General features: G+C 58.6%; 1 protein-coding gene across 1 annotated transcript in view; it reads left to right on the forward strand.

Annotated features, from left to right (window-relative positions):
• LOC119102670 (discoidin domain-containing receptor 2-like) overlaps nucleotides 1-10,886 on the forward strand; it is a 68,252-nt gene that overhangs the window by 6,633 nt on the left and 50,733 nt on the right. Inside the window, exon 5 of the mRNA XM_037226129.1 lies at nucleotides 3,592-3,733. Coding sequence (XP_037082024.1) covers nucleotides 3,592-3,733 — 142 coding nt within the window. The remainder of the gene's footprint in view (nucleotides 1-3,591; nucleotides 3,734-10,886) is intronic.

The following is a 10,886-nucleotide window of genomic DNA, read 5'->3' on the forward strand; positions in this document are numbered from 1 at the left end:
TCGACAGCTGAGGAGCACCTTGGTACGAACGGCTTCTTGGGCCGATGGCTTTGTCGCGGTTTGGGCGCTGATGCACCATGTCCGCTTACTTTTTTGATGGATTCACAATAAGTTACGGCTCGCTTAGGGGCAGATGGTCTTCATGTTAATCGGAGTGTCTTCTATGTTGTTGGCAGTTGACCTGTCTGAGGTATACTCCATAGATACAGATACTCCATAGATATAGATACTCCATAGGTATAAATACTCCATAGATATAGATACCTCTAAATGCCTAGTTGCGCACAGTGAGCAGACGGTATGCGAAGACTGTGTGAGATGTTCACTGGAGGTTAGTTTGTGAGCGCCTCAGCTCTGTGAGCGCACTGAAATACACTAACCCCTCCTCCATTAGCCCATTAACGACCAGGCGTGTTTGCGTGATCATTAATTACCCACTGAACAAGCACTAAACTTAACCTGGCCCTTTATTGACAGTTCGCGTGACTGACTTGCGGTCTGGTTTTTAGTATAGTCATGGTATTTAATGCCCTGAGTAGATAGAGAAAGCATGAGGCAGACAAGTTGAAAGTATCGCACCACAGCCCTGGTTCATTTATTTTGCAAGGAACATCACAGAATCGAAGTTCAAATAGATGTTTCCCTTGCGTGCAAGGTGTGCTATACGGCTACAGCCAAATTGTGAAATTGTTGCAGGATTGGGAGCCTCTGACGCCTTGCCGACATGAAGCCAATTAATACCGTTGAATGACTGCGAAACCAGATATACAGTTTCCCAGCGGCGGTGTCCAATCGCACGAACTCGCCGTAGCATCACTTGGCTCGCTATGCTGAGCTTGGCGCCTGCGGAGACCGGGCACCCCGGAGCCGAATGAATGGCGCCGGCCGGGCTGACCGGCCGGGGCTGGCCGCGCGCCCCGTCTGACCCCTGACCCGCGCCGCACGCGAGCCCTCGCCGGCCGGCGCCGGCCGACGCTAATGACCCGCTGCAGTCGGCCCGAGCAGCGGTGTAAACTGGCCGGCCGGCTAGCGTCCGGCGGGCACGCGACGCGGCCCCCCGTTGCTACACTGCCCCGCGACTCCCCGCCGGCGGCTGTCGTGAGTGTGCAGCCACGAACGCCGCTGATTATGGCTCTTGCAACTGCGGTTAACACAGGGGACGGTTGACCTCTGCCCCCGATGCCGCACCGTTTAGCGGAGATCTCTCCCGAGCGGGCGGCGCTCTCTCCCCGCCGCGGGCCGGGTCAGCTGGGGTCAGCCGGGGTCGGCTCGCGGCGTGTTTCGCCGCCGTCCGAAGGCGCCGTCAAACCGTGATCGATGCCAGCCTCCATCGGCTAGTGTTTCCGTTAATGCGGTAGGGACACCGGACACCTGCGATTACCGGCTGATCGGGCCTCGGATTGATGCGGCTAATGTGACGCTGCCACGTGGCGGGCGGCGATTAGCGCTAGCGGAGGCCATCGGAGCTTTGTCTCGCGCACCCTCGACGAAATCTGACCGCCCCTGCGCGCACCCTGCGATTACAGGATCGCACAGAAACGTATTGCACTGCTCTCGGTCTTTGCCTCGGGGCTTAGTGCATTTTTCAGAGGGATGGGCATCTGGGACCGTTGTTGTATGTTTGTAGCGTCATGTATTGATTGCTGTAGTTTTGCTAGCTGTAGTTTGTTTGCATTCAGTGCGGACCAGTTTACTGACGAGTGGCCTAGATTGGCCAATAGTATGAACTGCGCTTGCATAAACACATAATGGGAAGTTTGATCGCTGGTAAACATGTACCACATGCATTCACGACTGCGTTCATTGGATGGGAACATGCGATCTAGTTAAGTTCATTGCTGGTTAATTCCAGTGCCTAGTGTTAAGAGCACCGGCCTCTGTCACGCCAACCATAACGAATTAACGAATGTTTTGTATAATGGTCGTTGATCGGTACATTACGACAGGTTAGTGAATCGTTAAATATTGCCGTTTTCTCTGCATTGTGCCGGAGTGATCCGGGCGCATTTAAAGCCCAGCCCCCGATGTGAAAAGAAGAGTCGGCGATAGTTATTGGCACGCGTGCAGCTCAGTTGTAGGGCCGGGTGGTGGGAAGCCGCCAAATGTTGCGTATCTGCTGCGAGCGTGGCTCTCTTCCACCATGACGGCATCGTTCAGCAGACGCAGGGGGCTTGAGATGGTAGGGTGCTGGGAGAGGGGAGGGGGTAGCGTGGTCTGTGCCGAGTTTTGTTGGCCGGCCGGCGAGCAGAACTTCTGTAGTTATTGATTGAAGTGTGCTATGAGCCATTTATTCGGGTCTTTGACATCTTTAGCAATAGTTTGACCGGATCTCTGCGAATGCCTGGTTGGTCGCTGGGTTGAGCTGGGCGCAAAGCCTTCCCCTCGAGAGTCTTTTCTTCCCCGCCGGTGCTTATTTCTGCGGCTCCAGTCGCATCCCTCAGACCAACGTCACTGCAACTGCTGGAACCATTTCGGCGCCTGCAGGAAATTGCCAATAATCAGTCTCGTTCTAAGGAGGAAACGTCCTAATGGAAATCATATGTAACTGCAGAATCGTATTACTGCGTTTCAGAAGCAATCACCTCCGATACGGAGAACGGTCTGAAAGGGGTGGGCGATCTTGGCGATGTGGACCGTAAAGATTCCTGGTATGACGCTTACGACCGCGATAATGGTGTTGTTCCTCACCCCGCTGAAGATTCACGTCCCCCGTGCCTCGGACGTCTCATTACTTTGGGCGTGGGATTTACAGCCAAACGCTGAAGTAAAAAGACACTATTCTCCAGGCCTGCTGCTCGGCAGTTGCAACTGAATTCCAGGTCCGGAAGCTGATTAAGCCAGCTAGGCATGGAAGCCCGGCAGAGCGAAGTCACCTCGTCGCTTGGCGTTACACGTGTGCGATCCAAAGGAAACACGTCCGCATTTACCGCCCGCCGCTCAGACAGCAGCGCTCGTCGCGACAGGCAACACGAGGCCGTCGTTCGCTGCCTGACCGTCCCCTTCCCCTCCCGGCAGCGCCTAACCGCCACCGTCCCCGTCCCCCACACACTCATCTCGATCGCAAACGCGTCGCGCTAAAAACGCCGCCCTTTCGGCTGCCGTCGTGGCGCCTCAGCGCCAAACGCTCATCGAACGCCGCTTTGTCGCGGCCTCATATGTCAGCGGCGATGACGGCGGCCGTTCGGGACACCTTTGTTGGCGGCGGGTGCATTCTTCACGCTCTGTGGGCGCCGGCAGTTCAGTGATACCCCAGCGATTGGGAAGAAGGCCCGACGACGGACAATGCAGCGCTGAAGAGCTCTCGATGGACTTGGCCGAGAATGGGGCGCGAGCCTGTCGACGTGCGCCACAAAGGGAGACGGGGGCGCTCAGCTGGCGGCGGGTCTGCTCCGCGCATTGTCCGCGCCTCGTCGTATATGCCGCCGGGCTCCTCGCATCGGCCCGGCCTAGCCCATTGTGTGTGTCTTCCCCGGGTCCTCGGATAACTGCGAGATTGTTATTTCAGGTCGTGGCGTTGGCGGTATCTGTCCAGGCGGGTGGCCTGTGCGCGATTGTGACGCCTCATTCATAACCTCGCTTGGGGCGTTGCAGAAACTGTCTGGTCGGTCGCGGGCACATGGTGAAGATATCCGACTTCGGCATGAGCAGAGGCGTGTACGCCAACGACTACTACAAGATCGAGGGCAGGACACTGCTGCCAATCCGCTGGATGGCCTGGGAGGCCATCTTTCTGGTGCGTTCCCTCTCTAACCCTTGTTGAAAGGCACAACACATCGCTCGTCGGTGGGCGTTGCAAAGATATTGGCAATAACATTTCATTGGCATGACATGATGACACTGGTTTCCACCAGACACGTTCATTGTGTATAAAGTAAGTCATTTGTACAGGTTACATACGTTATTTCTAGCATAACGATGGGTCTTGCTAGCCTGCGTGCTCCAATCCTTTATCACACCACCACCCTCGCCGACGGTGTAGTTTTTAAATGGCCTGCGACGGCGGCGCACCATTTCCGGACCTGGCGTACCCTTTTTCCGGAATCGGTGCGCCATTTTCGTCGACCATTCCATTACCGGCGCTGTGCGGCGACATTGTGGCCATATCTCAGCTGACGCCGGCACCACTCAGCATCTGTCCTGTGAAATCGCCCGGGGCGGCGGCGGCGGGCCTGCTTTTTTCGTCCGCCGGCCGCAGGTCAACGACTTCATCGATTACAAATTGCGGCCGCGTAAACTGCTTGGGCTTCGGTTCAACGTGGCCGTCATTCGACGCTCCTTCAGCCCGTATTTATAGCGTCAACGTGCCGCTCAGTACGGGGAGAAAAAGGGGGGAGGGGGGGGGGGGGGGCGGGCCGCCAGGCTCCGACGACCTGCGGAATAAGTTCGCGTCACAATTTTAGCGGCGGTTCGACAGCGCTGGCTGCTAGTTGGACCGGATTTCGTGGTCCATATCGCTGTTGTTGCTTTGGTTTAAGCTGCTTTAGAGCCGCGATGCTGGTAGAAGTTCGCTGGCATGGACTTAGGTCTGTGGGACAGGGGGGGGGGGGGGGCTATTGTCTCGAAGGGACCCTGGGACACGAGGACGGCTGCTGGTCAAGCTGTCGGAGGGAACAGCCATGCTCAAACAACCTTTGTTCAAACAGATTTCCATGCATGACGTTTAGCTGAAGCCCGAGGAGTAACCGCCACTGGGGCTGATTGGGTTTCGGATCCCAGTAACTCTTGGGCAGATCGGACCACTCCTGTGACCCTCATCAAACATGACTCTCATCGGAACCTCATCAAAATGACACCGAAACATGGAATGGACTTCATTTAGCATTTCAGGCGTGCTACGGCTCATGGCGTGTAGTAAAATGTTTTTGCAAATTGCTGAGTGCAATAATTATTTTACGTTTCTTGTCAATCGCTATTAAAACAGACTTGGCCTACGAAGAAGCTGCGATGTTAATGGGTGGGGCACCAGCTTTGTCACTGAACGAGTGTCAGGCGCGGGGTGCGGGCGGGCAACAACCGGATGTCCTGAGTTGCACTTCGGCGTCGCACTTCTCCCCATAGGCAGGGGAACGTCACCATCAAGCGGCCGTGCAATGTATGGCACGGTAGAATTCCCGGAACAAGCTGATTAATAGGATGGACCAAAACCATTCGGTAGTCCAGATCACTGAACCAGTGATGTCAGCTTCCACACACCAAGCTCAGGGAAGACTCTGATATCAACGCCACGCAAGCAAGCGTGAAAAAGGGGTCTGCGCAACACAACACACCCGCTACAGGAAGTACCGCATATCCACCGATATTTCTGACAATTTGTCTGTACGTCTAATCCATATTTGGCCTGAAATTTTCGCTGAAAGGAAGCTATGCGCCGTTATTTGCCAGATGGTGCTTTAATGGGATTCGCATGTAGTTTCGAAGACCCATCTTATGCCTACACACATATCCCAGGGCTTACTGACGGCTAAGTGCAATGTCGTGCCCGCTTTGCATTTGAACGATTGTTGTTCTCGCTCCTAACTTATGTGAGTGAAAATATCCTGAATGGAGTCCGACAGATTCACGACTGTGCTGAAATTATCTATCCTTGATTTGAGAACGCATTCATAATGTGACTTAGTGTCCATCATCAACTTCTGTATCCGCACGGTGGTCGTGCACAGTCTGACGTCACCCTGCATACCAGCTCTGTTAATGTGTGTATCCGCAGGGTAAATTCACCACCAAGTCGGACGTTTGGGTCGTTTGCGGTGACGCTGTGGGAGGTGCTGACCTACGCGCGCCAGCAGCCTTACGAAGAGATGACCGATGAGCGCGTCATCGAGACGCTGGCCCAGCTCTATCACAACGACGCGCAGCAGGTGAGCCACTGAGACGCTGGCCCAGCTCTATCACAGCGACAGGCAGCTTACATATGCGAGATCTGCTTGGATGACGCGTCAAGGTCATAAGCGCGCCTCGCGTAAGCACGTGCATCAACGCACTGTTTCGGTATAAAAACATTGTGATACTGTTCCCTTTCGACACTGAAAATTGTAAATATAAACGTTAGAGCGGCCAAAAGCCTTTCTCCTCGGCAAAAGCTCTTTTTGTCATCGCTGCAGCACTTCCGACTTGGCCAGCCGGCGGCGCGCTGATCTAGCGCTGTTCCGAACGCGAGTCCAATCAGATGCGCGCAGCGCCCGATCTGGGGCGTAGCGGTCATGTGTTTCACCGCCCAGCGTGCCAAACCAAACCATCGCGGCCTGAAGCACCCGGCGGCCCGCCGATAGCGCTGTTTTACAGCGACGCGGCGGCAGCGCCGCGGAACCGTCAAAATGCCGTAAAGCACAGCGGCCTCCCGACACGTCACATTGCAGCGTCGCCCGGCCAAACAAGCCCGACCCCAATGGCAAGGGAATTTATCTGACGCTAACCGCATTTTACGAAGTTCCGCGTTGTTGTTACTCCTGGCCGGAACGACTCCGCCTCCCATCGTGTCCTCAGCCAACGGGCTACTTCGGCGCACGCGGCCTACAACCGGTAACGCCTGAGGCCCCGACACGCGACGGGTGATGTCCACCTCCAGTCCGTGTCGGCCCAGCTCCTGCCATGGCGAGCGGCGCTGGCGTCCGTGCCACGCGTCCCTGCGGCGGCAGCAGCTGGCGCTGGCGCCCCGGTGCCCGCCGGCCCGCCGGGGGGCTCCACCGGCGTGTCGCCCGTGGTGGCCTGCGCCCTGTCGCCGCGTCCTGGTCCTGTTCCTCGCGCGCCGCCGATCCTCCGCCGCGCGCGCGCGTCGCTGAAGGTATGGCGACGGAGCGTGGCGGCGCCGCGCCCGGGTGATGCGCCGGGCGCCGACGGACGTCCGGCCCCGGCCAGGAGGGGCAGATGGCCGCCGGCACCTCTCCCCGTCCCCAGAGACGCGGCTTCTCTCACCGGCCCGCCCGCGCGCCCACATAAAACACAATTATGTAAATTCCTGGCGGCGGTGATCGCTTGCGCCCCGACTCGGGTCCACTGTCAGGACCCCATCTTATTTGGCACAACGCCTCGGGAGGTTGGACAGTCGCTAACGACGAGGGAGCTGGTAATGATATTTGTATACGGCGGGCATTGATGGAGGATTGCATTAGCACGACGGCTGGGCGGGGACTGTCGCTTGCAATAGGATAAAGACGCCGGCGCTGTTAACCCTTGGGGAAGAGGGAGAAGGACTGATGCTGCGAACGAGAGCCATCGATAAAATCGCCCACGGAAGACGTAACTAATTAGGTGTAGTTTGCGAGAGCCGTCAGATGGATGCCTTATAACTTATGTTTAGGGCGCGCTCCCCGTCCTTACCAATCGTAAACCGCGCAGAATGCGCATTGCGCAGTTTATGGTCACATAATCACTAATGAATGGGCCGCGTCTGTCCAAGTCAACGTGCTTGACATAACTGACATAGCCACCCGCACCGGCCAGAGGCCGCCCCAGCCACGCTGCTTGGGACATAGCTGATGAACCCGCGCGCCGACAGCCAAGGCGCGCCCAGCAACATGTTTGGGAGGGAGCCATGTGATCGATCGAGGCACACATCCACTGAACTTTAGACGTGACGCTTCCCCGGAGAGCCTCGTAAAACTTACTTTGAGCACGAGAAACACCCTTCCCCCCACTGGATCCAGAAGTCATAACGGGCGCATTGCAACCACCCAAGGCATGCCATTCCTTTCAATGCGTCCCACCATGCCGTGCCACTGCACTGGTGGCACCATTACCTTGGAAGCCGCACTGCGACGAGCGCCTCTGCCTCTGAGCAGCTGTCCGCCCCGCGCTCGTAATGGCGATATCGATTATCGCCGGCCCGGCTATCGCTGCCTTGTGCGCCTGCCATCACTTCCATCGCGCGCCGCGATCATTACGTGCATCGGTCGGCAGCCATCAGCGGCCGTGTCATTAGACCGCGTGCGCAGGCGGCTGCCGCTGGGTCCAGGCTGCCTGCCTCCGGATCGCTTTCCGCACTGCGGCGGGCGTCTCCCGCTGGCGTGGTCATCGCCTGCCGCCTCGACGGTACTCGCACGCCGAGCGACGGGCGGCGGCGGCGTCGGCAGCAGTGCGCCGAGTATGTGCGGCAGGGAGCGTCGAAAGATGATGTGTGCGATGACAAGGCTGCACGAGCCCGCTCCGCACGCCCCCAGTCGGCCGCGGGTCGACGGGCTGTCAGCCTGGAGCGGGGACCAATATGGGTTGTGTTGGTGGACTGATATTGGCGATCCCCTGTGGCTCAGCGCTCGCAGATAGCGACCTGCCTGCCGTGGGGGGAGTGTCCCACCGGGACCGGCCGCCGGCGCCAACCGATCGCCGCCGCCATCGACCTGCGTCGGAAACCGACGGGACCGCTGCTGTGGCGACGGGGACCGCTGGTGGGACGACGGGGACCGCTTCTGGGACGGGGAGGAACCGTTGGTGGAACGACCAGCGACGCTGCTGGGACGCGTGTTGGACAAAGGTGTCTGCTGTCGGAGCAAAGGGCCTCACATTCAAGTATGCATAGATATTTACCCGTAGAGAACACAGCGTTGCAATGCACTCAGGTGCACCACGATAGGATCCCGTGTTCTTGCACCATCTCTTCATGCAACGCTACACCTCCGCCTGGCAGCGTACATCCAGTGGTGCGGTGGCCGCTGCCATGTCTCGCGCCTGTCAGACAGGAGGCCAGATGGGCCTCACTGCGGCCCTGCGAACTCATCTAGCGTGACCGGCGGGTACGTGGCGCCCTGCAGAACCCCTCAGGAGTGCGGGCGGTCTTCTCTTCGGACGCGGCGCCCCGACCGTCGCAGCGGAGAGGCGGCGGGCGGGCGGAAAGAGGCGGGGCGGGCGTGATTGCCCTCCGGTCCGGTCGGCGCTCCAGAGAAAGCGTGTCCTATTGGCGCACCGCGTCGTCGCTGGCAGCAAAGGCGCCGTGTTTGCCCTGGCGACAGGGGAGGAATGACGACGCGACGTGTTGGCCTAATCGGCCATAAAGCGCGGTTCCTACCCATTTACGACTGCTGCCTGCTTAGATAGTCCGGTGCCGTGACAATAGCCAACTCAAATGGAAAGCTGCATTGCGTGGCCGTGTAGGCTTTTAGCATATCAAAGCGTCGAAGTCGATGAATTCCAGAGCGTCGCCTTGGGCCCAGGTGGCGGTGCGGCGGCCGACAGCCCCATTACGCGATACGACGGCGGGGTGCGGCGGACCGTCAAGCATCTCCCACGGCAATGCAAGCAGCCGTGCGAGCTGGACCGCAGCTCTAGCAGCCGTCTCCTCCGTTCCAGGTGTACCTGCCGCAGCCACACGATTGTCCGCGTGAGATCTACGACCTGCTGCTGGAGTGCTGGCGGCGTGACCCGCTCGACCGGCCCAACTTCCGCGAGATTCACCTCTTCCTGCAGAGGAAGAACCTCGGCTACCGCAACGAGTCGGGTTCGTGAGACGCCGCCGCTGCCCCGGCCACGGACTTCATAGCGCGGCGGCGCGGCCGGCGCGTGTTCCTAACCGTGCGACGCTCACCAGGAGCCGAGCTGACCGGCCGGGGACGGTTCTGTCTGTGATATAGCGGCGGGCAACGGGGAGCCCCGCTGCTCCAGTCGAGGGGGGCGCGTGGCGCCGGTGCCGAGCCAGCCCCGGGGCTCCTAGTCAAGGCCCTGGCGCGTGCAGCGGCGGGGCGATCTCCGCACGTGCCTGACCGACCCCGCGGCAGTGGGGACGCGGATGGTGCACGTCGTGCGTCTCTCGCGTGTGCGTGTGTGTACCCGGCGCCGGGACGAAGTCCCGCTGCGCTCTATAGGCGATGTCGATATCCCGTTTCAACGCTCTGTGTGTTTCTCCGGGCTTTGGCGGCGCGCCGCGGCGCCTGCGGCCAACGCCTTAGCGGCCGCCGGGGTCGGGGGTCGTGACCCGGGCTCGCGGGGCCGCCTGTCAGCCGGCGTCCTCTCCCCCCCCCAAGCACGTGCCGCCGGCGCGTGCGACCGGGGAGTGCTGGCTCGACGGGCCGACGGTGACAGGGCATGGTCCCAGCGGGCTTACGAGTGGCGTTTTTATATGGCGGACGGTAGCGAGCTGGGCGAACTGGAGGAAGGACGTGCACCACCACTGCTGTTCTTTGTACAGTTTGATATTGTTTCTACGTGTACCACAGCCGTTTGGTGAGTCGGATGAAGTTGCTTTTAGTGCCTGTGTCATTTTATATGCTGAACTGTGATTATTAATAAACATATCCATGCGATAAAGCAAGGATTGCAGACCTGGTGCCGGTCGTGCTCTGGCGAACAATACTGCAACAATGACCGGGCGTGTCGTTGAATCAACGGCGATACATTCGGAATGATGTGTCTGGCAAGCACCGGTCCACAGTCAAGTTTTGAATTGAAAGCGTTGGCGTGGTAGCGTACTGAGTCGGGTGTCACCGAGGACGAACGAATCAAGCGCAACATGGGTGCCAGACATTGAAAGTGAAGCTTTGCGATATTCATATTTCTGTTGCGCACCGAATGTAAACATTCTTGTTGATTGATGCTGGCATGAACCGGGCAGTTCGTCTCTGTCAGTTTCATGTTCCGAACGGTAATTCACTTGCATGACTTGAGCAGGTCTGGAGCTCAATAAACGAGCCAGCCACTTCCCAGCTGCGCGTGCCCATTTTACGGATTGCTGCCCGCGACCGGGATATCCCTGATGCCCTTCAGAATATCATCACGCCGCGCCATATTCGTCGGACCTTGATGGTTCCCCACGATCCGACCGCAGCTTTTAATCAAGTTTGAAGTTCCTGGGTCTTTGCATTAATATCGCCGGGGACGCGCCAGAAATTAGATTGTCTGAGCACCGCGCCGCCGCCGGCGCGCGCCGCCGTCTCGGCCGCGGCACAACGACGCTGTCGGCG

The sequence above is a fragment of the Pollicipes pollicipes genome, unplaced genomic scaffold (genome assembly GCF_011947565.3).
Source record: "Pollicipes pollicipes isolate AB1234 unplaced genomic scaffold, Ppol_2.1 Scaffold_5724;HRSCAF=6776_pilon_pilon_pilon, whole genome shotgun sequence".
In the NCBI taxonomy this organism is placed as follows: domain Eukaryota; kingdom Metazoa; phylum Arthropoda; class Thecostraca; order Pollicipedomorpha; family Pollicipedidae; genus Pollicipes; species Pollicipes pollicipes.